General features: G+C 43.5%; 1 protein-coding gene across 1 annotated transcript in view; it reads right to left on the minus strand.

The window, feature by feature from the left end:
* LOC126990570 (ankyrin repeat domain-containing protein 65-like) overlaps positions 1-24,229 on the minus strand; it is a 172,917-nt gene that overhangs the window by 122,672 nt on the left and 26,016 nt on the right. Inside the window, exon 2 of the mRNA XM_050849181.1 lies at positions 13,905-14,205. Coding sequence (XP_050705138.1) covers positions 13,905-14,169 — 265 coding nt within the window. The 5' untranslated portion in view covers positions 14,170-14,205. The remainder of the gene's footprint in view (positions 1-13,904; positions 14,206-24,229) is intronic.

Consider the following 24,229-nt stretch of genomic DNA (forward strand, 5'->3'; position numbering starts at 1 on the left):
ATTAAATAATGTTTCTTTTCTAAATACTGATATACATTAGATATGAACTGTAAAATAGCTGTTTCTGTGGAACGACCTGCCCTAAACCCATGCTGGTAGTCTGTGAGTAGATTATTGTTTTCAAAAAAAATTACAAGACGGGAAGTAATCACTTTTCAAAAACCTTGCTAAATGCTGGAAGTATTGAAATAGGTCTATAGTTTTTAATATCGGATCTACTGCCTGATTTAAGTAGTGGTACAACTTTGGCTTTTTTAAGTGCATCCGGAAATTTTCCAGTTTTTAACTTCAGATTCACTATGTGTGTTAATGGAATGGATATATTATTAGCTGTGCGTTTCAAAACAATTGGGGAAATATCATCAAATCCGGAGGAAGAAGTTTTAAATGCCGTAATATATTTTTCAATTTCTAAGTTTGTGGCAGGAAATAAATACATAGAAAAATTGGGAGAGTTGTGTAAATAATTTAAAATTCATTACCTACAGTTTCTGCTGCTTGCTGACTTGCTTTCAAAAAATGTTCATTAAATTTATCTGGAATGTTGTAACAAATTGATCGTAGCTCAATTTCACTGTTTTTACCATCTGTAGATCTACCTAATAAGTTATTTATTGACTTCCAGTGAGACTTAGGGTTGCCTTGGCTAGCTAATAGTTGGTCTTGGTGATACTTCTTCTTTGCTTCTTTTAAAAGTGATGTTAGTCTATTTCTGAAAGTCCTATATTGCTCTCGAAAAGTTAAAGGCCATTTATATGCTAGTTTTTCAAGTCTATGTTTTTCTCTAATGCTCTTCTTTAATGCTGGAGTAATATGTGGACTGCGATTATTTTTGTTACTAACTTTAATTGTTTTCTTAGGGAAGCAATTATCATAATTTGTTTTGAAATTGTTGTAAAATAGATTATAGGAGTTGTTACGACATGTACAGTTTATGACATCAGACCAATCTGTGTGAGAAAGTGCAGCACTAAATGTGTCTAAAGCTTCCTGGGTGAACGTTCTTTTCGTTATGAATGTGGGAGGAGATGGAGTATTGTTACATTTAAATAAAGATATCACTGGAAAATGATCAGTAATATCAGTTTTGATTACATACTTTCCTACGTTGTTCTCAACACATGTGGGCCAAATGTGATCTATAAGGGTGGAGGATGTGGCCGTAACTCGTGTTGGCAGGGTAGTAAGTGGAAACAGGGAATAACTATACATTAAATTCATAAGGTCCTGAATGTTATCGTCATTATTATGTAATAAATTCATATTTAAATCTCCAAAAATAAATATTTCACTAGGATTTTTATCTTTTGCAGTAGTTAAAATTTCATTAAGAACATTAAGAAAATTATTCACATTACCTTGAGGAGGTCTATATATACATATAAATAAAAATATTTTACCATTAAATTTTACTTCCACTGCCACACTCTCAATAAATGTTTCCATTCGACTGAATTCAATTACTTTATGACCTGTGTACCTGTTCGAGACGTAAACAGCCACACCCCCACCATACCTGTTCCTGTTATTTGTTAACATTTCATATGCTGTCAAAGAATACAATGTAGAAATGCCTGCGTCGAGCCTGGTTTCAGTGAAACCAAGCACGTCATAAATTACATTGTCAGACAGTACAGTGTCTTTGAAATATTGGAAATTGGTGGATATGGATCTTACATTCAGTGTTAATAAATTAAAATCACTATTGTTACAAAGAGAAGATAAATTATCAAGAAAAATATATTCAGATTTAGGAAAGTTAATGTTTCTAGATCTTATATAAAACTGATCGACATCGATATCATTGTTATAATTGTTATCTTGCACACTTAAGGGATCAAAGCTTTCATAAATTTCTTGCCTGAATATTTCATCGAAATTAAAAACATCCATCAAATCTTCATCAGAAACATTATTAAAAGGAAACATGTAATTATCTAGCGTAGTAGTAGTAGCAGTAATGGTAGTAGTAGCAGCAGTGGTAGAAGTAACAACAGTAGCTGAAGTAGTAGTAGTAGTAGTAGTTGTAATAGTAATAGTAATAGTAGTAGTAGTAGTAGTAGTTGTAGTAACAGTAGTAGCAGTAGTAGTAGTAGTAGCAGTAGTAGTAATAGCAGCAGTAGTAACAGTAGTAGTAATAGCAGCAGTAGTAGTAGTAGTAGTAGTAGTAGTAGCAGCAGTGGTAGTAGCAATAGTAGTAGTAGCAGTAGTAGCAATAGCAATAGTAGCAATAGCAGTAGTAGTAGTAGCAGTAGTGGTAGTAGCAGTGATAGTAGTAAGAGTAATAGCAGTAGCAGTAGTAGTAATAGTAGTAGTAGTAGTAGTAGTAGTAGTAATAAAAGTAGTAGTAAAAGTAGTAGTAGTAAAAGTAGTAGTAGTAGTAGTAGTAGTAGTAGTAGTAGTAGTAGTGATAGCAGTAATGGTAGTAGTAGTCACTCAGGTACCCAGGCTTAGTAAGGATGTGCTAAGCCAAGGCCGGCGGGACACAGGTGGTGGGTGCCGCCCGGTAGGTTGTTGTATGCTTCTGGGAACAAGTGCACAACGTTGATGAAGGTGCCGTGCATCTTGCTCCAAACCTGAGTGCCGAGGCTGCCACACTGCCTGCCACCTGAACTGACCTTCCCCTGCTGCTGGGTGACCGAGATGGTGTCCTTCGGAGCTTGAGCGTGTCGGCGATGACGAGGCGTTGGCGACACAGCTCTCACTACCTCCCAGCACCACAACACACTGCACTCACTGTATGTCTGTTTAATGCCACAACATTTCACAACTGTTCTTAATTATAATGAGTATCTTGAGAAAAATGGGAAGGGGCGGGGGAATGGGAGCGAAGGAGAAGGAAAAAGGATAAGGGTCAACAGGCTGACCTTGTGGCTGCTATGGGGAGCGCCATGTGACACGTCTTGACCCCGTGAGGGTCAGGTGTGTGGTGGTGGTGGTGGTGGTGGTGTTGGTGATGGTGGTAATGGTAATGATGGTGATGATGGTGGTGGTGGTGGTGGTGGTGGTTATGGTGGTGGTGGTGATGGTGGTGTGGTGGTGGTGGTGGTGGTGATGGTGGTGATGGTGGTGGTGGTGGTGTTGGTGTTGGTGTTGGTGGTGGTGGTGGTGGTGGTGGGGATGACGATGGTGGAATGTTTAAAAGGAAGAGGAAAAAGTTAATAAGTTGTCTATATTTTGCTTTGTCATTATTTTCGTTCACACGGATAAAAGTCAGGCTGAAATTTTTCCCTTCAAACGGCACATCTTTTTTTTATAATTTCCTTATTATTACTTCCTGCTGCAGGAGAGAGAGAGAGAGAGAGAGAGAGAGAGAGAGAGAGAGAGAGAGAGAGAGTGCTGCCACCCCCTCTCCCTCCATCTCATGCGAGTATCTTTTTCATTATTACTATTTCACTTTCCTTTTCGTTCTGAATTCACAAAATAATCCATACGTTTTACCTCCCTCCCTCCTTCCCCTGTACGTTTCTCTCCCTCGCGCTTGTTTCCCTGTTTCCTGGGCTCCAGAAGAGGGGGTAGGGAGGGATAGGAAGGGGGTAGGGAGGAGGGAAGGAGAAAAGGAAGGAAGTGACGCCGGCTGCTGCCGCCGATACATGCTGGAACGCATACACACACACACGAACGCACGCTACAACGACGAATAGTTCATTGTAGTTACCACAGCCAGTTTGTTTGTTGGTCTGTTTAGTGTAAACAAATGTAATACTGTACGAGACACAGTTATTACCTCATGGTAAGGACAAAATAAGTATTAAGAACATAAGAACATAAGAACGCAGGAGTCTGCAAGAGGCCGGTAGGCCTGTACGAGGCAGCTCCTTTGACCTTAAGCTCCCGTGTATCTAACCCCACCTAATATCGCTGTCCATGAATTTATCTAGTCTATTTTTGAATGTGACAATTGTATTGGCACTCACCACATGACTGCTAGGCCTATTCCACTCATCCACCACCCTGTTAGTAAACCAATTTTTGCCTATGTCCCTGTTGAATCTGAATTTATCCAGCTTAAACCCGTTACTTCGTGTCCTACCCGGTTCTCTTACCAACAAAACCTTATGAATGTCTCCCTTATTAAAGCCCTTCATCCATTTATAAACCTCGATCATGTCTCCACGCACCCTTCGCCTTTCTAGAGAATGCAAGTTTAACTGTTTGAGTCTTTCCTCGTATGGCAAGTTTCTCAACCCCTGAATCATCTTAGTCATCCTCCTCTGCACCGATTCTAACATTTTGATATCCATTCTATAGTAAGGTGACCAGAACTGAACCGCATAGTCAAGATGAAGTATAACTAATGCTAAATATAGTTTGAGGAAGACTTCGGTTGCTTACACTCCATGAAATAAATCCCAGTACCCTATTAGCTCGATTTCTAGCTTGAATGCATTGTGCCCTTGGACGGAGATCAGAGCTCACTAAGACCCCTAAATCCCTCTCGCACCCAGACCTACTTATGAGAGTGTCATTTAAGCAATAGTTATGTGAGGGGTTGTTCCTACCTACACTCAGAATACTGCACTTCCCTACATTGAACTCCATCTGCCATTTATCCGCCCAGTCATATAATCTGTTGAGTTCACCTTGGAGAATACTAGCGTCCTGATCCGACTCAATTACTCTACCGATCTTGGTATCATCTGCAAATTTACTAACATCACTACTAATTCCTGTGTCTAAGTCATTGATATAAATAATAAACAAAAGTGGACCTAATACCGAAACTTGTGGGACCCCACTCGTAACACTTCCCCAGTCAGATCTTTTACCATTGATTTGCACTCTTTGCTTCCTATTGCTAAGCCACGCCTTGACCCAGTTCAAAACTTTACCCTCTACTCCGTGAGCCTGTAATTTAAGCAACAGTCGTTGGTGAGGAACTTTGTCAAACGCTTTACTAAAATCAAGATAGATTACATCATAATTTTCATCTCTGTCAACCGCCTCAAATACTTCATCGTAGAAGGACAAGAGATTGGTGAGGCATGACCTACCTTTTGTGAACCCATGCTGCGAGTCGTGAATTAAGCTATGTTTCTCTAAATGCTCCCGAATGTTCCTGGCTATTATGGACTCCAGCATCTTCCCTATAACCGATGTTAAGCTAATTGGGCGATAGTTTGAAGCAACTGACCTGTCCCCCTTTTTAAAAATCGGCGTCACATTAGCTACTTTCCATAGGCTCGGCACATAGCCATTATTTACCGACATCTTAAAGATGTCGGTTAGTGGGTCACTGATTATATCACCTAACTCCTTTAATACCCTCGGAAATATCCCGTCAGGACCTGGCGACTTGTTCTTCTTAAGCTGATCTATCTCATCCTGAACTACTTGCCTGGTAATGATTATATCCCTCAATTTATCGCCATCCCCGCCCTCGTACACCTGAACTCTTTCCGGTATAGTCGTTCGATCCTCCTGTGTGAATACTGAAAGGAAGTAGTCGTTCAACAATGTGCTCATATTTTCGTAATTTTCTACTAGCTCCCCTGTGTTTGTTTTCAGCGGTCCAATTTTCTCCCGTGTTTTTGTTCTATACATCTGAAAAAAGCCCTTAGGATTACTTTTCGCCTCATTTGCTACTTTGATCTCATAGTTCTTTTTTGCTATCCTGGTGTTTTTCTTAACTAATCTAGATAGTTCAACGTACCGGCCCCTGAGATGTGTTTCCTCATTCTTTATTTTCTGATAAATTCCCTTCTTTAACCCAATCTCGTGTTTTAGTCCACGAGTCATCCACTTAGGATCATTGTTCTCTTTTCTAAGTGTTCGCTGTGGTATATGCTGTTCTTGCCCCTCTACTATTACTCTAACTAAATTATTGTAAGACATTTCTACCTGGTTCTCCTGGCTCTCCAATCCGCAGTTCTGGCCCTCATGAATCCCTAAATTATCCCAGTTTACCCCTTCAAGATGTCTTCGAAGCCCCTCGTAGTTTGCTCTTCTAAAATCTGGCACTAACACTGGGTTTGGTTCGCGGGTTACCGCCCAGTCTAAGCTAAAACGAACCGTTCTGTGATCACTATTTCCTAACTCTCCGCCCACCTCCAACTCACGTAGCAAGTTCCCATTATTGGTTAGGACTAAGTCTAATATGTTATCTCCTCTGGTAGGCTCAGTAACTACCTGCTTAAGGAAATTATCTTGTATAACTTCAAGAAAGTCCTCGGCTTCCAGGTCACCCACTAGATCTTCCCAGTCTATATTCCTATAATTAGCCCGGTAGCAGCGACGGGCCAAATTTGTGGCTTTACCGTGTACCAGCGATGGGCCAAATTTCTGCCATGCATAAACTGATCACATATGCGTTGATATATATTATGAAATGGTTTGCGTGAGTGATTATTCATTCTCTTTATTTTGCTTAGAGGGGCCTTTAACCTAACCTAACGTAACCTAACTTAACCTTCCCTAACCTAGCCTGACCTAACCTAACAAACATGACCCCCGCATCTACCGGGTTAAAGTCCCCCATTACGCAGACATTTCTACTCATACTCGCCCTGCCAATCTCCTGTAGTAATATACTCGTGTCCTGCCTGTTAAGGTTGGGTGGTCTGTATATAACTCCTAGAGTTAGTTTTTCTTTCTCTTTGTAAACGTCCACCCAAACTGATTCTGAATCCATATTAGTTTTGACTGAGTTGTTAACTAAACATTTAAGTGAGTCTTTAACATATAAGGCAACTCCACCTCCCTTTCTGCCCCTTCTGTCTTTGTGAAACATCTGAAAACCCGTTATTTCAAATTCTGATCTAAAATTTCTATTAGCTGTGTCTATCCATGTCTCAGTGATCGCTATTATGTCAAAATTTTCTGAACAAGCTTCACCCCTTAGTAAGTCTATCTTGTTTCTGAGGCTCCTGCTGTTAGTATAGAAGATTCTTAGCCCGTCCTCTATTACTCCTCTAGAATTACTTCTAAGCTGCCTGGTTATATTATGAGCTAGATGTCCCCTCCCATTACTCCTCCCATTGCTCCCATTACTCCTCCCCCCCTCGCCTATACTAAAAAATCCCTCAGGGTACCAAGTGCTCGCTCAAGGGAGTCTGAGAGAGCCTCAACACCCTTGAACGTCAAATGTATCCCGTCACGGGCGTAGAAGGCGTCGTTGCCAAAGAAGAGGTCCCAATTGTCGACGAACAGCCACCCATTGCGCTCGCAGTGCTCAGCAAGTCTGCTGTTCACTGCTATCGCCCTGGACAGCCATCCATCGCCAACGCCCCTCCTCGGCAGGACGCCACACACTACTGGCGACCCACCAGCGTCACGTATCCTGCCTAACAATTCTCTAAAACGCCTGAGAAGGTCCTCGCTTGGCACACGAGAAACGTCGTTTCCGCCACAGGTGAGAAAGACAATGGGGTTCGATCCCTCGCTTGCCATACACGCCTCAATCCTGTCTGATATATGGCCCGCCCCTGCCCCTGGGAAACACACCCTCGTCCTGTTCTTATCCTTGGAGCAAAAATACCTGTCAACATAACGAACCTGACTATCACCAACAACAAGAACCCGACGGTCGGAAGGGGGGCCAGGAGGGGTGGGTGAAGGGGAGGGAGAGCAGGAAGGGAGGAGGGACCTGCTGTGAAGAACGAGGAGAAATTGTGGAAGAGGTGGAAGGTGGAAAGGGGAGGAGGAGGAGGAAGAGGAAGAAGGAGAAAGGGAGGGTGAGGTGGTGGAGGAGGAACGGACGAGGAGAGGGAGGAGGAAGAGGGGAAAGGAAGGCAAGGGACAGGTGTTGGAGGGAGGGACGAGCGAGGAGGCGGAGGACAAGGAGGAGAAAGAGGAGAGGAGATGGAGGAGGAGGAGAGTGAGCGGGAAGAGGGAGAGGGGACGGAAGAGGAAGGCGAGGAATTGGAGGCGGAGGAGGAGGAGGAGGGAGGAGGAGGAGGAGGAGGAGGAGGAGGAGGAAGGAGGAGTAGGTGAAAGGGAGAGTGAGGTGGGGGAGGGAGGGACGGACGAGGAGAGGGAGGAGGAAAAGGGGGAAGGGGAAGGTGAAGGACAGGTGTGGGAGGGAGGGACGAGCGAAGAGGCGGAGGACAAGGAGGAGAAAGAGGGAGAGGAGGAGGAGGGTGGGCGGGGAGAGGGGAGAGGGGGGACGGAAGAGGAAGGCGATGAGGAGGAGGAGGAGGAGGAGGAGGAAGAAGAGGAGAAGGAGGGGTGGGAAGCGGGGAGATCGGAGATGGTCGAGGAGGAGGAGGAGGAGGATGGAAGGGGCTGCTGTGTGGGTGAAGACAATACTGGAGGGGAGGAGGACGAGGAAGAAGAGGAAGAGAAAGGGGAGGAGGAGGAGGCGGGGCTTGTTGCTGCTGCACTAACCAGTAAGTGTACCTGGGCGGCGAGAGTCGTAACCCTATTCTCTAACTCTATGATCCTCTGAGCATCCTTCTGAGTCTTAACGCAGAACCTACAAACGTCCTTGTATTGTTTTGTATGTATTGTATTGTATGTACCAAACTTCATTCAAGACGAGGCTACGAGCTTTTGTCGCCGGCCGCCGCCGTTGACACGCTAGAACGCATGCATTTTTTTTTTTTTTTTTACAACAAAGGAGGCAGCTCAAGGGCACACAAAAAAAGAAAACAATAATAAAAAAAAAGTTCGCTACTCGCTGCTCCTAAAAAAGAAACAAAAGATGTGGCCGAAAGCAAGATCAAATACGGGAGGAGAGGTGTCCTGATACCCTTCTCTTGAAAGAGTTCAAGTCTTAGGCAGGAGGAAATACAGATGAAGGAAGATTGTTCCAGAGTTTACCAGCGTGAGGGATGAAAGAGTGAATATGCTGGTTAACTCTTGCATAAGGGGTTTGGACAGAATAGGGATGAGCATGAGTAGAAAGTCGAGTGCAGCGGGGCCGCGGAAGGGGGGGAGGCATGCAGTTAGCAAGTTCAGAGGAGCAGTCAGCGTGGAAATATCGATAGAAGATAGAGAGGCAACATTGCGGCGGAGTTTAAGAGGTAGAAGACTATCAGTATGAGGAGGAGAGCTGATGAGACGAAGAGCCTTAGCCTCCACTCTGTCCAGAAGAGCTGTGTGAGTGGAGCCCCCCCACACATGAGATGCATACGCCATACGAGGGCGGACAAGGCCCCTGTATATGGACAGCAACTGTGCAGGGGAGAAGAACTGGCAGAGACGGTACAGTACGCCCAGCCTCGAGGAAGCTGATTTAGTAAGAGATGAGATATGAAGTTTCCAGTTGAGATTTTGAGTTAAGGGTAGACCGAGGATGTTTAGTGTTGAGGAAGGTGATAGCTGGGTGTTGTCAAAGAATAGGGGATAGTTGTTTGGAAGATTGTGTCGAGTGGATAGGTGGAGAAACTGTGTTTTTGAGGCGTTGAAGGACACCAGGTTCTTCTTGCCCCAATCGGAAATAATAGTAAGGTCTGAGGCTAAGCGTTCTGCAGCCTCCAGCCTTGAGTCGTTCAGTTCCTGTAGGGTGGGTCTTCTATTAAAAGAAGTTGAGTAATGCAGAGTGGAATCATCGGCGTAGGAATGGATAGGACAGTTCGTTTTGGAAAGAAGATCATCAATGAACAATAGAACAAGAGTGGGAGATAGGACAGAACCCTGTGGGACACCACTGTTAATAGATTTAGGGGAAGAACAGTGACCGTCTACCACGGCAAAAGTAGAACGGTCAAAAAGGAAACTGGAGATAAAGGTACAGAGAGAAGGATAGAAACCGTAGGAGGGCAGTTTGGAAAGCAAAGATTTGTGCCAGACCCTATCAAAAGCTTTTGATATGTCCAGCGCAATAGCAAAAGTTTCACCGAAACGGCTAAGAGAGGATGACCAAGAGTCAGTTAAGAAGGCTAGGAGATCACCAGTAGAACGCCCCTTGCGGAGCCCATACTGGCGATCAGATAGAAGGTCAGAAGTGTAAAGGTGCTTTTGAATCTTCCGATAAAGGATTGATTCAAAAGCTTTAGATAGACATGAAAGTAAAGCTATAGGACGGTAGTTTGAGGGATTGGAGCGGTCACCCTTCTTAGGCACAGGCTGTATGAAGGCATACTTCCAGCAACGGTGGTGGCGGTGGCCGAACTGGTAGCGTACTGGACCCACATTCGCCGCGTGATGGACGACGCGGGTTCGAATCCTCACGCTACCACTCGGATTTTTCAGTCACCGCCGAGTGGCTTAAAACTACCCACATGCTGTCCTGAAGACCACCCATCAACCCGGACTCTAGAAGAAGCCGTCCAAGCGAATCAAGAAAGAAGGAAAGGTAGATGTTGACAGGCAGAGGCGAAAGAGTTTGACCAGGCAGGGTGATAGCACGGACGCACAGTTTTTAAGGACAATAGGAGGCACTCCATCAGGTCTATAAGCCTTTTGAGGATTGAGGCCAGAGAGGGCATAGAAAACATCATTTTGAAGAATCTTTATAACAGGCATAAAGGAGTCAGAGGGGGGATGAGTAGGAGGAATATGACCAGAATCGTCCAGAGTGGAGTTTTTAGAAAAAGTTTGAGAGAAGAGTTCAGCCTTAGAGATAGATGAGACGGCAGTGTTGCCGTCAGGACTGAGGAGTGGAGGGAAAGATGAAGAAGTGAAGTTGGAGGAGATGTTTTTGGCTAGATGCCAGAAGTCACGGGAAGAGTTAGAAAAAGCAAGTTTTTGGCATTTTCTATTAATGAAAGAATTTTTGGTTAGTCGGAGAATAGATTTGGCACGATTTCGGGCAGAAATGTAAAGTTCATAATTAGCATTACTTTGAAGGCTCTGGTACCTTTTGTGAGCTACCTCTCTATCATTGACAGCACGAGAGCATGCGTGATTAAACGAAGGCTTTTTAGCGTGAGGAGTAAAGAAAGAACGAGGAATGTATGCCTCCATTCCAGAGACAATCACCTCTGTGATGCGCTGAGCACACACAGAGGGGTCTCTATCCTGGAAGCAATAATCATTCCACGGGAAATCGGAAAAGTACATCCTCAGGTCGTCCCACCGAGCTGAAGCAAAATGCCAGAAGCATCGCCTCTTCGGTGGGTCCAGAGGGTGTACAGGAGCGATAGGACAGGATGCAGAAATAAGATTGTGATCGGAGGAGCCCAACGGAGAGAACAGTTTGACAGAATAAGCAGAAGGGTTTGAGGTAAGGAAGAGGTCTAGAATGTTGGGCCGGTCTCCAAGACGGTCAGGAATACGTGTAGGGTGCTGGACCAACTGCTCTAGGTCGTTGAGGATAGCAAAGTTGTAGGCTTGTTCACCAGGATGGTCAGTGAAAGAGGATGAAAGCCAAAGCTGGTGGTGAACATTGAAATCTCCTAAAATGGAGTTTCAGCGAAGGGAGAGTGGGTCAAGATGTGCTCCACTTTAGAATTCAAATAGTCAAAGAATTTTACTTAGTTGGTAGAGTTAGGTGAGAGATAAACAGCACAGATGTATTTAGTAATAGAATGACAATGAAGTCTTAGCCAGATGGTGGAAAATTCAGAAGAGTCAAGGTCGTGGGCACGAGAGCAAGTGATGTCGTTGCGCACGTAGGCGCCACATCCAGCTTTGGATTGAAATTTAGGATAGAGATAGTAAGAGGGAACAGAGTAGAGATTGCTGTCAGTAGCCTCAGAAACCTGTTTTTCGGTAAGGAAGGGAAGGTGAGGTTTAGAGGAGGAGAGAGGATGTTCCACAGAATGAAAATTAGAGCGAAGACCGCGAATGTTGCAGAAATTGAGAAGAAAGAGGTTCGAGGAGTTATCAAGACACCTCTCGGGTCGGCAGCCAGAAGGGGAGTCCTCCCTGGGGGAATTTGTGGTCCCCCCCCCCCCAGGCGGGGACTCCGAGGCTTGGTGTAGGTGCGCCATTTTGAAATTTTAATTTTCGGGATAGGTGTATATGTTGTGTGAATGTAGTGTGGTGTGGATAAAGAGAGGATCTGTCTTTAGAGAGCATGCTGAACTACTCTCCGGTGTTGGTGAGACAGTAGGGAAACGGTTAGTGAGGACATGGGAAGAGTCTTTGGAGGGCTTCAGCTCCCTTCTCACCTCCCATATATACCTCACCGGGAGTGGCTTGCGCCCGTTCGGTAGATGTCTTTCTACCTACTCCAGCCACACTCACATACGAACGCACGCTACAACGGCGAGTTTCGGCGTTTCTTTCATTTTAGTAAACACAGCCAGTTTGTTTGTTGGTCTGTTTAGTGTATCAGCCAAGGCTTAATAAACAATAAATGCAAAACATGCAGTATACAAGACAGGTATATATAGTGTAACAGTAATAGTATCTTGGTATCGTACAGGTTATTGTACATCTGGCAGTCGGCAGCCGTTTCCGCTCGTTCCATACTGTATCGACTGTGTTTCAAAATGATTGGCGTCAGTTTCTCGAAATATTCGTGTGTAGCAAAATAACGAGGATTCATATGCTTCTTATTGATATCACTTGTTAATCTTGGGTATTTTCCGCATTTTTCTGTAGGACTGTTTTTCTTTTACACTTGATAATAATAAAAAAGTGTATCGTTTTGATAGAAGTGGTTCAGGGGGGGCCACATCTGCCCCCCTTCGGTGCTTGTAGTGTTAACATACAGTACGCAGACGACATAACACAGATAACTTGCCATGCAGGCAAATCACGAGCAGTATCAAAGAAGCATGAAATAACAATAGAAGGAACCGCTATAAACTACTCAGAAAAAGGAGACGTTCTGGGACTAACCATGACGCGTACAGGCATAGGGAAACACGTAGCAGAAAACAGAATCAGAGGAATAGAAGCCATAACGGATTTACAAAGACTTAATAACACACTAACTCACATCAAGCTGCGCCTTATAAAAGCATTTATATTACCACTAATTCAATACCCCATCATCCCATTAGTAACAACAAGCGACACAAACAAAATGAAACTACGACGGATACAAAGCCAAGCCCTCCGATTTGCATTCAACGAAAGACACCCATTCACAAAGAACACAGAAACACTACATGAAGAAGCAGGAATAGAACCAATAAACTACACTTTTCACACACAAGCCGACAAAATCTTCACCAAAACGAGAGCACTTCAGGATCACCATTTTACGAACCTCAAAGGCAACTATGAAAGACAGAAAAAACACTCATGGTTTAGGAAACAAAAAAATATCCTAGACAGAGGAACACCGGAAAACAAACACACAACATAACGCCAGGAAAAAATATACTCAAATCCAAGACCAAAGCCATAGACGTCAGTACCTACACACCTAGATAGATATAAAACATGTACAAAGCAAGGCGGACAGCCCGCCACCTTTTATCTCTCCTACTTCCTTCCAATTTCCTCCAACTTTATCCTACCCTATCCCCCCTTCTTTCTCACTTTTAACTATCCAAACATGAAAGCCGAGCCAAACCACCACCAACAACAACTTAAAAATCACAACCTTACCACCACCAACAACAACAACAACAACATCACCACCACCTTAAAAATCACCACCGTAACCACCATCACCTTAAAAATCACCACCTTACCACCACCAACAACAACAACATCACAACCACCTTAAAAATCACCACCGTAACCACCATCACCTTAAAAATCACCACCTTACCACCACCAACAACAACAACATCACCATCACCTTAAAAATCACTACCTTACCACCACCACCAACAACAACAACAACATCACCATCACCTTAAAAATCACCACCTTACCACCACCAACAACAACAACAACAACATCACCACCACCTTAAAAATCACCACCTTACCACCACCAACAACAACAACAACAACATAACCACCACCTTAGAAATCACCACCATAACCACCATCACCTTAAAAATCATACCTTACCACCACCAACAACAACAACAGCAATACCTTAAAAATCACCGCCTTACCACGACCACCACCACCTTAAAAATCACCACCACCACCACCGCCACACCCACTCACCTCCATTGTCAACAGCCAGCGGGTCGGCACCAAGGATGAGCAGCTTCTCTAACGTCGTCTTGTGGCAGTTTGTGGCAGCCACCATCAGTGGTGTTTTGTCGTCAGTGCCGCTGCCCTCCACGCTGAGCCCCGCCCCCAGCAGGCAGGGCAGGAGGTGGGCGTGGCCATGGCCGGCAGCAAAGTACACCAGGCACGCCGACCCACCACTGTTAGTTGGGATGGTCACCTTGGGGTCTCCTCCTCTGGCGAGGACGTTCCTGACCATGACCTCGTCTCCTGCCTCTACGGCGGTGATGAGCTCCTGTGTGTGTGTGTGTGTGTGTGTGTGTGTGTGTCGGGGAGACAAACACACACCACCGTTAATATTCACCGTCCAAAACACATTAAATGTATCAATAATTACTGACGACGAACACGACAACTTCCCTCACGAGAAGCTTCAGAGGGGAAAGAATTATTGAAATAGTTTACGGAACATTACTGGTAATAATTGTAATGATAATAATAATAATAATAATAATAATAATAATAATAATAATAATAATAATAATAATAATAATAATAATAATAATAATAATAATAATAATAATAATAATAATAATAATAATAATAATAATAATAATAATAATAATAATAATGATCTAATAATAGTAGTAATGGTCATTAACAATCCCAAAGGTAATGAGCCTTTTATCAGCGGCAGTAACAGCATCAATAGTGGCGGGGATAACAGTGACAATGTCAGTGCCAGTGGCACTGCTGCTGCCACTTCTGCTGTAGTCGGGTTCGGTCCATCCGTCCACTCGCGAGTGTGGGCGTGGCACACGCGCATTGCTGCCTCGTGATGGAGGGAAAAGAAACTGTGGCGATAAATATTCATTCCTTATTTGCAAGGATATGTTTGAATGTTTACGTATACAAAAAACATCACACCTTGGCATATAAATCCCAAACATGCCGATGTGCCTCGCTACTATGCCGTACAGCACACGAAAGACAGGCTTGTATTAGACAGTAAAGTCAGGTCATGCTCGGAAGAACAAACTGTAACTATTTAGCTCATTGCAGGTACATGAAAAGCCATCAGGCCCTGTAGGCGCAAATAAAGGGGGTTTCAGTTATTCATTGCAAGTGCATCACGTAGTTAATATTGGAAATAGCCAAGCATCATATTCAATAATATTTATTGCCGCTTCAAGTATTAGCCACGTGATTTACATGCATGAAATTATTAAAGAACATTTTTCTTACACTTAAAGAACCTGGTGTATTTTTCTGTATCTTGAATGAAATAAAGGTTATTATTTTAAGCCTGTTGTTAGTTCGCGTATGATCTGCCTTCGCTGTCTGACACAAGCTTGTCTTTCGTGTGCCTGTATGGTGTGTTATCCATGCAGATCGGCGTGTTTGGGATGTACATAAGGACGTGTCATGGTTTCTTTGTACATAAAAACATTCATATATATTACTGACGAAAGTTTGACCATTAATCGCACGTGGCCAACGATATCGGACATGACAATTCTCACCCAATCATGAACTACAATGCGCAGGTGCCACACCCATGGAGACTGACGCTGTGAGTGGACACATAACATGAAACAAAGTATAGAATGACTCCAGACTGGAGGCGGCAGAACGCTTAACACTAGACCTTGCTATCATTTCCGATTGGGGTAAAAGGAACCTTGTGTCCTTTAATGCCTCAAAAACCCAATTTCTCCACCTATCAACTCGACACAATCTTCCAAACACCTATTCCCTATTCTTCGACAACACTCAGCTGTCACCTTCTTCAACACTAAATATCCTCGGTCTATCCTTAGCTCAAAATCTCAACTGGAAACTTTACATCCCTTCTATTACTAAATCAGGTTCCTCGAGGTTGGGCGTTCTGTATCGTCTCCGCCAGTTCTTCTCCCCCTCACAGATGCTTCCAATATTGGGGACTTTTCCGATCTCGTATGGAGTATGGATCTCACGTGTGTGTGTATGTGTGTGTGTGGGGGGGCACTCACACAGCTCTTCTGGACAGAGTGGAGTATATGGTTCTTCGTCTCATCAACTTTCCTCCTCTTACTGACAGCCTTTTACCTCTTAAATTTCGCCGCCATGTTGCATCTCTTTCTATTTTCTATCGATATTTTCATGCTGACTGCTTTTCTGAAATTGCTAACTGCATGCCTCACCCCCTCCCGCGGCCCCGCTGCACACGACTTTCTACTCAAGCTCATCCCTATACTGTCCAAACCCCTTATGCAAGAGTTAACCAGCATCTCCATTCTTTCATCCCCTTCAGTGGTAAACTCTGGAACATTCTTCCTTCTTCTGTATTTCCTCCTGCCTATGACTTGACCTCTTTCAAAAAGAGTGTATCAAGACACCTCTCCACCCGCCAGTTCTTTTCCCCCGCACAGCTCCTATCCATATACAGGGGCCTTGTCCGTCCTCGTATGGAGTATGCATCTCACGTGTCGGGGGCTACACACATAGACTACACCTCTTTTGTGCAGAGTAGAGTCAAGAGGCTCTTCGTCTCATCAAGTCTTCTACCTCTTAAATTCCACCGCCGTGTTGCCCCCTCGCGGCCCCACACCACATGACTCAAGCTCATTCCAATACTGTCCAAATCCCTTATGGAGGAGTTAACCAGCATCTTCACTCTTTCATCCCACAAGCGGGTAAACTCTGGAACAATCTTCCTTCATCTGAATTTCCTTCTGCCTACGACTTGAACTCCTTCAAGAGGAGAGTACCAGGACACCTCGCCAACCGAAACTGACCTCTCTTCTGACCACTTCTCTTCACTTTTTATAGGAGCAGTGATCTACGTTTTTTTTTATATATTATTGTTATCTTTTTCCCCTGAGCTGTTTTCTTTACCTAAAACATATATATATATATATATATATATATATATATATATATATATATATATATATATATATATATATATATATATATATATATATATATATATATATATATATATATATATATATATATATATATATATATATAAGGTAGGCGGTAGCTGAACGTATAGCAGGACGGCTCCGCGTTTAGGAGGACGCGAGCTCAATCCCCGACCGGTGCTTCAGAGCTGGGATTTTTTAGCCTCCGCCGAGTGGCTTAAAACTATTCACATGCTGTCCAGAAGACCATCTATCAACCCGGACTCTAGATTCAAGAATTAAAGATGAGCTCCGGGAGGGCAGCATGAGCCAATACAAGATGGCGCCACTATAAACACTCGCCTGCGCCAGAACGAGCTGGGCCGACCATCAGGGCCCACCGGGAAGAAGCATTGGGGCTACCATCAGGCCCCACCGGGAAGAAGCCTACCAGGGTAATAGGCCAAGACGTAAAAATATATATATATATATATATATATATATATATATATATATATATATATATATATATATATATATATATATATATATATATATATATATATATATATATATATATATATATATATATATATATATATATATATATATATATATATATATATATATATATATATATATATATATATATATATATATATATATATATATATATATATATATATATATATATATATATATATATATATATATATATATATATATATATATATATATATATATATATATATATATATATATATATATATATATATATATATGGCGTGAGCTACTCCCGGTAAGGATATATGAGAAGCAAGGAGGGTGCTGAAGGCCTTCAAAATCCCTTCCCATGTCCTCACTAACCGTTTCCCTTTTGTTTCATCAACACCAGAGAGCAGTTCAGCATGCTCTCTAAAGACAGTTCCTCTCTCTTTCTACACCACACTACATTCACACACCACACACACCTTTTCACAAAATTATATTCAAAATGGTGATGAACCCACCGAGGAGGCGATGCTTCTGGCATTTTGTTTCAGCTCGGTGGGACGACCTGAGGATGTACTTTTCCGATTTCCCGCGGAATGATTACTGCTTCCAGGGGAGAGACCCCTTTGTGTGTGCCCAGCGCATCTCATAGGTGATTATCTCCGGAATGGAGGCATACATTCCACGTTCTTTCTCTACTCCTCTTGCTAAAAATCCTTGGTTTAATCATGCTTGTTCTCGTGCTATTAAAGATAGAGAGGCAGCTTACAAAAGGTTGCAGAGCCTTCGAACTCCCGCTAACTATGACCTTTACATTTCAGCCCGGAATCGTGCCAAATCTATTCTCCGACCTACCAAAACTTCTTTTATCAATAGAAAATGTCAACACCTTGCTTCTTCTAATTCTTCCAGTGACATCTGACATCTAGCCAAAAAATATCTCCTCCAATTTCACTTCTTCCTCTTTCCCTCCTCTCCTTAACCCTGACGGCAGCATTGCCGTCTCATCTGTCTCTAAGGCTGAACTCTTCGCTCAAACTCTCTGTTAGAACTCCACCTTGGACGATTCTGGGCATTTTCCTCCTACTCATCCCCCCTCTGACTCCTTTATGCCTGTTATTAAGATTCTTCCTAATGATGTTTCCTATGCCCTCTCTGGCCTAAATCTCAGAAGGCTTATGGACCTGATGGAGTGCCTCATATTGTCCCTAAAAACTGTACTTCTGTGCTGACACCCTGCCTGGTCAAACTCTTTCGTCTCTGCCTATCAACATCTACCTTTCCTTCCTGCTGGAAGTATGCCTTTGTACAGCCTGTGCCTAAGAAGGGTGACCGTTCCAATCCCTCAAACTACCGCCCTATAGATTTACTTTCCTGTCTATCTAAAGCTTTTGATTCAATCCTTAACCAGAAGATTCAAAAGCACCTTTCTTCTTCCAACCTTCTATCTGATCGCCAGTATGGGTTCCGCAAGGGGTGTTCTACTGGTGATCTTCTTGCTCTCTTAACTGAATTGGTCATCCTCTCTTAGCCGTTTCGGTGAAATGTTCTCTGTTGCGCTAGACATATCGAAAGCCTTCGATAGAGTCTGGGACAAGTCTTTCCTTTCTAAATTGCCCTCTTTGGGATTCTATCCCTCTCTCTGTTCCTTTATCTCCAGTTTCCTTTCTGGCCGTTCTATCTCTGCGGTTGTAGACGGTCACTGTTCTTCCCCTAAACCTATCAACAGTGGCGTTCAACAGGGCTCTGTCTTATCACCCACTCTCTTCCTGTTATTCATCAATGATCTTCTCTCCATAACAAACTGTCCTGTCCACTCATACGCCGACGATTCCACTCAGTATTATTCAACTTCTTTTAATAGAGGACCCTCTCAACAGGAAGTACACGACTCCAGACTGGAAGCTGCAGAACGCTTAACCTCAGACCTTGCTATCATTTCTGATTGGGGCATAAGGAACCTTGTGTCCTTTAATGCCTCAAAAAATCAATTTCTACACCTATTAACTCGACACAATCTTCCAAACACCTATCCCCTATTCTTCGACAACACTCAGCTCTCACCTTCTTCAACACTCAGCATCCTCGGTCTATCCTTAGCTCAAAATTTCAACTGGAAACTACACATCTCCTCTCTCGCTAAATCAGCTTCCTCGAGGATGGGCGTTCTGTATCGTCTTCGCCAGTTCTTCTCCCCCGCGCAGTTGCTATCCATATACAGGGGCTTTGTCCGCCCTCGTATGGAGTATGCGTCTCACGTGTGGTGGGGCTCCACTCACACAGCTCTTCTAGACAGAGTAGAGTCTAAGGCTCTTCGTCTCATCAGCTCTCCTCCTCCTACTGATAGTCTTCTCTTAAATTCCGTCGCGAAGCTGCCTCTCTTTCTATCTGCTATCGATATTTCCACGCTGACTGCTCTTCTGAACTTGCTTACTGCATGCCTCCACCCCCCCTGCGGCCCCGCTGCACACGACTTTCTACTCATGCTCATCCCTGTACTGTCCAAACCCCTCATGCAAGAGTTAACCAGCATCTTCACTCTTTCATCCCTCACGCTTGTAAACTCTGGAACAATCTTCCTTCATCTGTATTTCCTCCTGCCTACGACTTGAACTCTTTCAAGAGAAGGGTGTCAGGACACCTCTTTCCCCGAAATTGAAGTCTTTTTCGGCCACCTCTTATGATTCTTTTTTAGGAGCAGCGAGTAGCGGGCTTTTTTATTATTGCTTCCTTTTTGTGTACTCTTGAGCTGCCTCCTTTGTTAAAAAAAAAAAAATATATATATATATATATATATATATATATATATATATATATATATATATATATATATATATATATATATATATATATATATATATATATATATATATATATATATATATATAAATTGTGGAGTGGTTGGTGAGGCTCTTCAACGAGTGTTTCAGGAAGGGGGCCGTCCCCTTGGAACGGAAGAGTGAATGTGTAGTGCCACTGTACAAAGGTAAAGGTGATAAGTATGAGTGTGGTAGTTTTAGGGGTATCAGTTTGTTGAGCGTGGTTGGCAAGGTGTAGGGGAGAGTATTGATTGATAGGGACCGATGCGGGACAGATTGTATGGTTGGTGAGGAGCAGTGTGGGGCTAGGAGCGGCAGAGGGTACATGGATCAGGTGTTTGAACATAAGAACATAAGAACATAAGAACATGGGGAGACAAATGGCCTAATTGCCTACACAGGGCAGTTCCAGATTCTGCCCCGCCACCCCCCACACTACCACCTGTCATCCTCGGCCATGTAGCTATCCAGTCTATTTTTAAAACAAGCTATCGTCCCTGCACTCACTATGTGATTGCCGAGTCTATTCCACTCCCCCACCACCCTATTACTAAACCAATGCTTACCTATTTCTCTCCTAAATCTATACTTTTCTAATTTAAATCCATTACTGCGTGTTCTATCCTGCCGTCTAATTCTCAGTACTTTACTTATATCGCCTTTGTTGTAACCCTTGACCCATTTTAATAATTCTATCAGATCTCCCCGCACTCTTCGTCTCTCTAGTGAATGTAAGTTGAGATGTTTAAGCCTGTCTTGATATGGGAGGTTCCTCAGTCCCTGAATCATCTTGGTCATCCTCCTCTGAACTGATTCCAGCAAGTTGATGTCCATTCTGTAGTGTGGGCACCAAAACTGGACAGCATAATCTCAGTGTGGCCTAACTAACGCTAAATAGAGTCTGAGGATGACCTCTGCACTTTTGTTGGTTACCGTTCTGTTAATAAAACCTAATACCCTGTGAGCCCTATTCTAAACTATACCCGTGTAATGGGTTGCGTGTTCCTACACTTAGCACGCAACACTTGGTGATGCTAAAATTCATCTGCCATTTATCTGACCAAGCTGACAGTTTGTTGAGATCCTCCTGCAGTGCTCTAGCATCCTCCCTTGTCCTAATTGTGTCTCCTATTTTAGTGTCATCCGAGAATTTAACTAGTATGTCACAAGTTATCCCATTGTCTATATCATTGATGTAGGTAATGAGTAAAAGCGGGCCTAAAACTGAACCTTGGGGAACCCCACTGGTAACATTACCCCATTCGGATTTTTTACCGTTAATGGTAACCCTCTGTTTCCTGTCGCAAATCCACGCCCTAGTCCAATCATAAACCTTCCCTCCTATTCCATGAGCCCTGACTGTATTTAACAGTCTCTGGTGAGGTACCTTATCGAAGACCTTACTAAAATCAAGATAAACTAAATCGTAACTCTCATCATTGTCAGCTGCCTCGTCTACTCTACTGTAAAAGGATAAAAGATTCGTGAGGCACGACATTCCTAAACCCATGCTGTGAGTCGTGAATTAAATTATGTCTGTCAATATGGTCCCTAATACTATCTGCTGTTATTGACTCAAGCATTTTACCTATAACTGACGTCAAACTGATCGGCCTATAGTTTTGAATTGAAGATTTGTCTCCTTTCTTAAAAATTGGAATAACGTGTGCCTGCCTCCATGAAACAAGCACCACCCCTGTGTCTATCGACTTCCTAAAAACGTCTGTTAGCTGCCCACTGATTTCAGCTTTACATTCTTTTAATACACTGGGAAAAATTTCATCTGGCCCTGGCGCCTTAGTAACTTTGAGTCTATCTGTCTGTCTAATCAGGACCTCCTTACTTACGTTGATGACGGTTAATCTTTCCACCTCTTCTCCCCTGTAGATCTGTTCTCCTTGAGGTATGTCGTCTAATCCTTCTTCGGTATATACAGTTAAGAAATATCTGTTTAACGCCTCACTCATTTCCTCATCTGTATCTAACAGTGATTCTCCTGACTTAAGCGGCCTTATCTTATCCCTAACCTTGGTCTTATAAAGTTGAAAAAAAACCTTTGGATTGGTCTTTTCTTCCCTGGCAATTCTAATCTCATAATTACGTTTTGCTATACGCGTGTTCTTCTTTACTGTTTTAGCTAAATCGTTGTAACTGTCCCGTAGGTTAGTTTCCCCCCCCCCCCCTCTTGATTCTAACATATAGTCCTCTTTTCCTTCATATTTCAGTTTTTAGCCTGTGTGTCATCCATCGCGGGTAATTATCTGTTGACCTGACTTCCCTGTGAGGTATAAACTGTTGCTACCCTAGTTTAATCTCCATGACCAGACTATTGTACTCACCCTCCAAGCTACTGACCTGACTAGTGACCTCACCAAAGATTAACGCCCCTCCCTGCTCCGGGTCCTGGCCTACTTCTGATCTCACTCCCTTAATCCTTTGCAGCTGCTTACTTTCTTGACGCCACTATCCTTGTTAAGGTTGGGCGGTCTGTAAAGTACTTCTATGACAAGCTTCTCCTTCCAACAAGCGGTGAGGCCTTTATGGACCTGGTGAAAGCCTATGATAGAGTTGATAGGGAGGCATTATGGAGTGTAATGCGGATGTATGGAATAGGAGGTAGGTTATTGTCTGCCGTGAAAAGCTTTTATAGGAATAGCAGGGCATGTGTGAGAGTTGGTAAAGGTGAGAGGGATTGGTTCGAGGTGAATGTGGGGTTGCGGCAAGGTTGTGTGATGTCACTGTGGCTGTTTAACGTGTACATGGATGGAGTAGTGAGGGAAATGAATGCAAGAGTGCAAGGTGAGGGCTTGGCACTGGTGCGTGAAAATGAAAGGGAGTGGAAGATAAGCCAGTTGTTATTTGCGGATGACACTGTCCTTGTGGCAGAGTGTGAGGAGGTTCTACAAAATCTGGTGACAGAGTTTGGCAGAGTGTGTGAAAGAAGAAAGTTGAGAGTGTATGCGGGAAAAAGCAAGGTTATGAGATGTGTAAGGGTCTAAGGGATGCTGATGGTGGCAGAATGAATGTGAGGCTGAATGGGGAGCTGCTGGAGGAAGGTGAGAGCTTCAAGTATCTGGGGTCGCATGTAGCAGTAAATGGGAGTGTGGATGTGGAGGTTGGAAACAGAGTGAAAGAAGCAAGTAAATGTATGGGTGGAATGAAGAGTGTATTGAGGAACAGAGCCTTAGGAATGAATGCAAGGAGAAGGCAGTATGAGGGAGGAGTTGTGCCCAGTGCTCTGTATGGGACCGAAACGTGGAATGTGAGACAGGACGAGAAGAAGAGGTTGGATGTGTTTGAGATGAGGTGCCTGAGGAGTATGGAAGGTGTAACGAGAATGGACAGAGTGAGAAATGAGGACGTGAGGTAGAGAACGGAAGTGGTGAGAAAGCTGTTTGAAAAGGTGGATCAGAGGGTCCTGAGTTGGTATGGGCACATGGTAAAAATGGGTGAGGAACGTTTGACGAAAAGAGTGTGGAAGGCTGAAGTGAATAGGGTGAGAATGAGACGAAGGCCTAGAAGAGCGCTGGGTGTGCAAGGTCTGTCAGTAGAGCAAGGAAGACCCTTCCCATGTCCTCAATAACCGTTTCCCTATTGTCTCACCAACACCGGAGAGTAGTTCAGCATGCTCTCTAAAGACAGATCCTCTCTCTATCCACACCACACTACATTCACACAACATACACACCTTTTAACAAAATTCAAATTTCAAAATGGCGTACATCCTGCCTCGGAGTCTCCTCCTGGGGGGGTGGGGGGGGGGCACAAATTCCCCCAGGGAGGACTCCCCTTCTGGCTGCCGACCTGAGAAGTGTCTCGATAACTCATCGAACCTCTTTCTTATCAGTTTCTGCAACATTCGCGGTCTTAATTCTAATTTTCATTCTGTGGAACACCATGGCCCGTATCCTCGAGAGCTATTAACTTTTACTCTTAAAGTTACTATCAAAGTTAATAGTTTCAAATTATTAAGAGTAAAAGCTATCCTCGTCAACTTTGAGTGTAAGTATTAGCAAATCCCTGGCTACAATTGTCTTCTTCTTCTTCTTCTTTATGGCGGGCTCGCTGCTAAGGACGCCTCCGTGCAAAACGTAAACATCCGACATGAATTAAGTATATA

The sequence above is a fragment of the Eriocheir sinensis genome, unplaced genomic scaffold, assembly GCF_024679095.1.
Source record: "Eriocheir sinensis breed Jianghai 21 unplaced genomic scaffold, ASM2467909v1 Scaffold177, whole genome shotgun sequence".
Lineage (NCBI taxonomy): Eukaryota > Metazoa > Arthropoda > Malacostraca > Decapoda > Varunidae > Eriocheir > Eriocheir sinensis.